The 6000-nt window shown below is 50.0% G+C and overlaps 1 protein-coding gene across 3 annotated transcripts in view; it reads left to right on the top strand.

Moving 5' to 3' along the window:
• Nucleotides 1–6000, top strand: part of Hlcs (holocarboxylase synthetase) — a 182425-nt gene that overhangs the window by 19945 nt on the left and 156480 nt on the right. The window contains exons 1-2 of one of the 3 annotated variants that reach the window (XM_021185502.2): nucleotides 2223–2425; nucleotides 4786–4920. In XM_021185502.2, coding sequence (XP_021041161.2) covers nucleotides 2231–2425; nucleotides 4786–4920 — 330 coding nt within the window. In that variant the 5' untranslated portion in view covers nucleotides 2223–2230. Of the gene's footprint in view, nucleotides 1–2222; nucleotides 2426–4785; nucleotides 4921–6000 lie in introns of those variants that run through there. The other 2 variants (XM_029470266.1, XM_029470265.1) reach the window with 2 other exon arrangements.

The following is a 6000-nucleotide window of genomic DNA, read 5'->3' as shown; positions in this document are numbered from 1 at the left end:
ACTGGAAAGAGAGGCCCATTGGACTTGCCAACTTTATATGCCCCAGTACAGGGGAATGCCAGGGCCAAGGGGTGGGGGTGGGTGGGTGGGTGGGGGACTGGGGGGGGGAGTGTATTGGGGACTTTTTGGATAGCATTGGAAATGTAATTGAGGAAATTACCTAATAAAAAAAAGACAAAAAAAAAAGTAATCAGTATGGAGATCTAGCTCAGTGGTAGCATGGCACTGTGGGCTGTGCCATCCCTGGGTACTGCACAGTATAATAAAGATAGAGTAAGCCATGGTAAGTCAGCCAGGAAGCGTGGCTTCTTTGTCAGTCTCCTGCCTTGGCTTCCAAGATGTAAGCTAAAGCAGCTCCCACCCCAGGTTTGCTTTCATCAGTGTTTTCATAACAGCCATAGAAAGAAAACTAGAACAGTGTCCTAATTAGGTTCACTGTTGCCAAGATGAAACATCACAGGCAACAGTAAGCCGGGGAGGAAAAGGATATTTGGCTCACACTTCTGCATCACAGTCCATCACTGTAGGGACAGGAGCTCAAGCAGGACAGGGACCTCAGGGCAGGAGCTGATACAGAGGCCACGGTGGAGCGCTGCTTAGTGGCTTGCTTAGCTTACTTATAGAATCCAGGGCTAATTTATGTTTGTGGGTCGCCAAAACAAGAGGAACTGTATTAAAGGGTCACAGTATTAGGAAGGTTGAGAACCACTGCACTACAAGCACAGCCCAGTCGTATAAAGGCACTTTCTCAGTTGAGCTTCCCTCCTCTCCAGTGACTGCAGCTTGTGCCAAGTTGACATAACGCTATCCAAACAAACACTACTTGGTAGTAATTAGTGCCTTGCAGGGAGCCACTTCCACCAGGGGAAAGCTGACTGCCTTCCTCTCAGTACAGCCTGCCCTCCCGTCCTCAGTGACATGTACCTTCCTCATGAGCCCAATCGTTTCTTCCTGGACCCTCCTGTTAAATCTGTTGTTGCTCCGCCATCTGACCACAAGTCTGAAGTTCTGTGAGTGGACTTCTCTTTTCTTTTCCAGACACAATTTCTTTGTGTAGCCCCAGCTGTCCTGGAACTCACTCTATAGACCAGGCTGGCCTCGAACACAGATTAGCTTGCCTCTGCCTCCCAAGTGCTGGGACTAAAGGCGTGTGCCACCACTGCAGAGTGAGTGGCCATTTGAGATGAGCAGATCCATGGCCAGTGTACCTGACTGTTGTTAACACATTATGCTGCTTGTTTACAGTGCGGGAGCAAGGGTCAGGGCAGCAAGCAACTACAAATGGTTTGTTCAGAGTTATTGTGGATGGGAGGCTCTGGGGAAGAAAGCTGCTTTTTTTAATTGCTGGGAGAATTTTGCTTCCCCTGGGATAGGCCCTCTGGGAATCATAACTGATGTTCCCTCCTTCCACTGGGCTCAGGATGCCCACAGTTAAACTGGTAACAGACATGTAGTGGGAATACCTCGGGGTTTTGTGTGTGTGTGTGTGTTCTTCATATGAATCCATGTAATTTACCCGGTAGCACTTTTTGAAGGTTTAGCATGATCTAATAAAACAGCCACACCTGATTTACCGAATGGGTCGGGTAGAGGCCGTCAGTCTTGTCAGTTCTCTGATTTGTAATGTGTTGATAGTTCGCAAATACTGGCTGTTGACATAAACTTAGGCCCAGTGCCTCACTCATCTCCACCCTCAAGGAATGGAGGCTGAACTTTGACTTGATCAGGCTATCCACCTCCCTCACCCTCTCCGCCCCCCCCCCATACTTTCCCAGTCCCTCACTACTCTGCCCCTGTCCCTGTATGTCCCTAGCACAGCCCCTCTCATCTCCCCAGTTCACTCTGGTTGTGCAGCCCAGGTCTCTCCATCTCTAGAGCACACCTTCAATCTCCTGGCTCACCCTTCCCCCAGCCCCTCTTGGAAAAGCCAGCCTCCTGAGACCAGACAGTGACCTCTCTTCCAATGCCATCTTCAGTCCTGCCTGCCCTTTCCATTCCTGTAGCCTCTCTTTACCCGAGGCACCCTCTCCATGGTCCTGACGCCCCCAGTTGCTACCCAGCCTGCTGCATCCTTCCACCTCTAGCGCATCCCTCTCCTGCATCCTTCCTTGCCCCGCACACCCGCTCCGCCCCCAGCCCCCTCCTGCAGCGCACGCGCACTCCACACCCTCCCCAAGCCTCGCTTCCGGCCGGGGCGGGGCCTGGCGCGAGCCGGGCGCGGGCGCCGGCCATGCTCATCACGCTGTGCTACCTGTACCTGTGGGCGCGCTGGGGGCGCCGGCCGGCCGCGCTGGTGCTGTCCACGGTGCGGCGGCTGCGTGCCTCGCGCTGCTCTTTCACCTTCTGCCGCGCCGCCGCGCAGCCCGGGGGCGCGCGCGTGTGCCTGAGCCGGGGCGGCCGCGTCTTCTGCGTCGGCGAGAGCCAGGTGGGCGGCGGGCGGGGTCGCCGCGTGGACGGGGCTCGGCGGCGGCGCTGCCGCTCGGCTCGCACAGCCCACGCGTGCACGGGAGCCCGGGAAGCCCTGCTGTGCCCTGTGGGCCGCGGGCCAGCTGCCCCTCCCTGGTGTCTCCGGTCCTGCAGCTGCAGCAGGCACATCCCGGACATCCCTCGTGGCACCTAGTGTTCCCGTGGGCTAGCTTCTGGTCCTGTCGGAGGGTGATGGCCGCTGCCCCTCACTGGGAAGGGGGCACTCTGGCCGTTTGCACAGGTCGGCTGCAGGCAAGGGACCTGACTTCACAGTGCACTTCCTACCATACACTTCTGGACACACTTGTTTCCGTGAACATCACTCAGTGTTTTGCTTTTCAGCCGTCTCTGCCCTTTCCGTTTCCTTCTGGAAATCTGCCTCACTTTCAGCACTAAACTGAGAGTTTTCATAGATGTCAAACCCTAACACCCATACGAAAATCATAATCTTACTTCAGGGTGAATATTTTTGTCAAGCTGCTTAGCAATGAGGATGGAATCGTGCTTCTAGGGAACTAACAAAGACAACACTCTAAGAAACACCGTGTAGGGATTGAAGATGGCTCAGCGGTTAAGGACACTTGTTGCTCTTGCAGAGCATCCGTGTCTAGTTAGTTACAAGTCCCCACATGGTGGCTCCTAACCATCTGTAACTCCAGTTTCCAGAGAGTCCAAGGAATGCAGATGGTGCACGTACACACGCGGGGGCGAGACAGCTGTACACATAAATGAATCTAAAGAAGAATACAGTGTGAATTACACACCGAGATCTCTCAGGCTTCCCAAGCACCACCTGGAGCAAGGAAGGTGCAGTGCACACAGATCTGCCCCTCTTAGAATATCTGGGCTCAGTTCTCCTAAACCATTTAAGAGACATCACAAAGAATAATCACCGATGGTGGACTTTTCCACTGTGGCAGTCTCTAAGCTGATTATTTAAAACAAAGCCTTTATTTAAAACAAAGTCTTTGGGGTTTGTATCAGAGTAGAGAATTTGCCAAAGATAATTTCTTTGATACTTTGAACATGTTCATGCCCTTGGCTTTCTAACTATGCTAGCTTAGTTACTTGGTTCTTCCCTGCTTCAGAACCCCAAGTAGGGCACAGCCTTATGGGTATCTGTCCCTCATTGCACTCCTGCTTGTCTCTCAACCCTAGCTTTGCCCACACATCCCTACTGTGTCTTTCTGGATTCAGGGCTGTGACTCTTCTGCTCCGGGTGTCCCTTGATTTTAGTAGACTAAAACCTTTTAAAATCAAATCACAATCCTGCCAGAAATCTGAAAATGAAGGAAGTAGATTTTCAAGGTTGCTAACACACCTAAGATAAGAGATGAGTCCCTGAGGAATGCCCAGTCCCTGGTGTAAACGTGGGATTTGCATTCTGTGTGGGTCCTCCTGTGTTTGAGTCATCTCTTGGTTACTTCAATACCTGATGCAGGGCAAAGCTGTAAATGGTTATCATACAGTGTGGTTTGGGGGTCAATGACAAGAACAAAAGTAAATTTATTTGTACAGATAATTATTTTTTGTTTGAACCCAGGGATGTAAAACCCACAGGTAAAAATGGCCAGACACATTTGATTGGTTAACCTCTAAACCACTCTTAAAACAACATTATGAACTAACCAGTACCCCGGAGCTCTTGACTCTAGCTGCATATGTATCAGAAGATGGCCTAGTCGGCCATCACTGGAAAGAGAGGCCCATTGGACNTGCANANTTTATATGCCCCAGTACAGGGGAACGCCAGGGCCAAAAAGTGGGANTGGGTGGGTAGGGGAGTGGGGGGGAGGGTATGGGGGACTTTTGGGATAGCATTGGAAATGTAATTGAGGAAAATATGTAATTAAAAAAACAAAAAACTCCGATGAATTCCTGACTGGGCGAACATTTCCTTTAAAGCATGTCTGTTGGCACGTCTGCATGTGGGAAAGGTTCTCCCCTGAAGTAGCTCCAGGTTCCGGGTTTGACAATTGTGTGACTTTTAGAAGTGCCAGGCACAGACCTCACCGTTAAACATCCTTCCTCCCAGGTGTGATTTGGGAAGCTCACGCACGCACGTTAGGCTGTAAGGAGGAATGGTCAGAATGACTGCAGTGAAAACAAATATCTAGACTTTGACATTCTTGTGAACCAGACCCTGGACCATATGGGTGTTTAAACAGCACAGTCAGATAAGAAGCAAGGGTTGCAGGAGCCTCCAGCAGCCTGAGAAGGAGCCAGGGGAGGGCACGCCAGGCATGCTACCCCACGCTGCCCCACGTGACACATATGGGAGGTGACACTGACTCCTTTTCTTTCTTTCCTTATTTGTAGTCTGTTGATGACTTGAACAAATGGGCCCTGTTTCTTGTGTCTCCCTTCATACTTGAGGCAGAACATATAGCGTTTGTGACAGAGAGCATTTGGATACAAGGTACCAGTTTTCAAGAGCCATCGTCTTCAGAAACCGTGAGTGACATGTCCTACTGTGTGTCTTTTTTTTTTTTTAAGAATTATTTATTTTATGTATATGAGTACATTGTAGCTGTCTTCAGACACACCAGAAGAGGGCGTCAGATCTCATTACAGATGGTTGTGAGCCACCACATGGTTGCTGGGAATTGAACTCAGGACCTTTGGAAGGGCAGTCAGAGCTCTTAACCACTGATCCCCTACTTGTGTATCTTAAGGATGTGTCTTAGTCCAAACCCAAGTGGGTTTTTGTTTGTTACTATTATTATATTGTTATTATTATTTTTTGGTCTGTTTGTTTATTTTTTAATAAGTGATCTTTCCTGGACTTTCTGTATAACTTTCCTTCTTTTGGGATATATTGGGTTATAGAAAATGTACTAGTAAAATTGCTCTCATCTGTTTGTCTGTGCATGTACATGTGTTTGTGTGAGTGTGTTTCTGTGTGTGTGCTTGTACGTATGGGTGGATATGGAGGCCAGGGGACCACCTCAGGTATCTTCAGTTTCTCTGCCTTGTTTTTGAGACAGTCTGGTTCTGGGACCTGGGGCTCACCCATCCGCTAGTCCCCACTGTCCCAGAGTGTTTGAAGGATCACCACTCCTGGCATGGTGTGGTGCGAGGGTTTATACTCAGGTCCTTGTGCAAACATGGGGAACGCTTTACAGATGGAGCCACTTCCCCGTCCCTCTTTTTTTCTTGTATAATTTTCTTCCGTTTACACTTACTGGTTGGTTGATGGATTGTGTATAGATGTGTGCACATGGAGGCTTGTGTGCACAGGGAGGGTAGCACCCAAGGGTCGACTGCCTGAAGTCAGTTCTCTTCCTCCTTGCTGGGCCTGGGTCCATCTTAGGTTGTCAGCACTGGCAGCAAGTTCCTTCACCTACTGAGCCATCTTGCAGTGTGTTTGGGCAATAGAGTCCCTCTCGTGTTCTGTCCCAGGTGGACTGGTCCATCCCTGTAATCTCTTCCTTTCCCAGGCACCCCAAGTAGCTGGCTTACAGAACTACCTCCTTCCTCCTTATTGGAGCATGCTAAAAAAACACTTGAAACTCTGTCAAAGCTCCAAAACTT

The sequence above is a fragment of the Mus caroli genome, chromosome 16 (assembly GCF_900094665.2).
Source record: "Mus caroli chromosome 16, CAROLI_EIJ_v1.1, whole genome shotgun sequence".
NCBI lineage: Eukaryota > Metazoa > Chordata > Mammalia > Rodentia > Muridae > Mus > Mus caroli.
The sequence above is the reverse complement of the archived record's forward strand: the minus strand, read 5'-3'. Positions and strand labels throughout refer to the sequence as shown.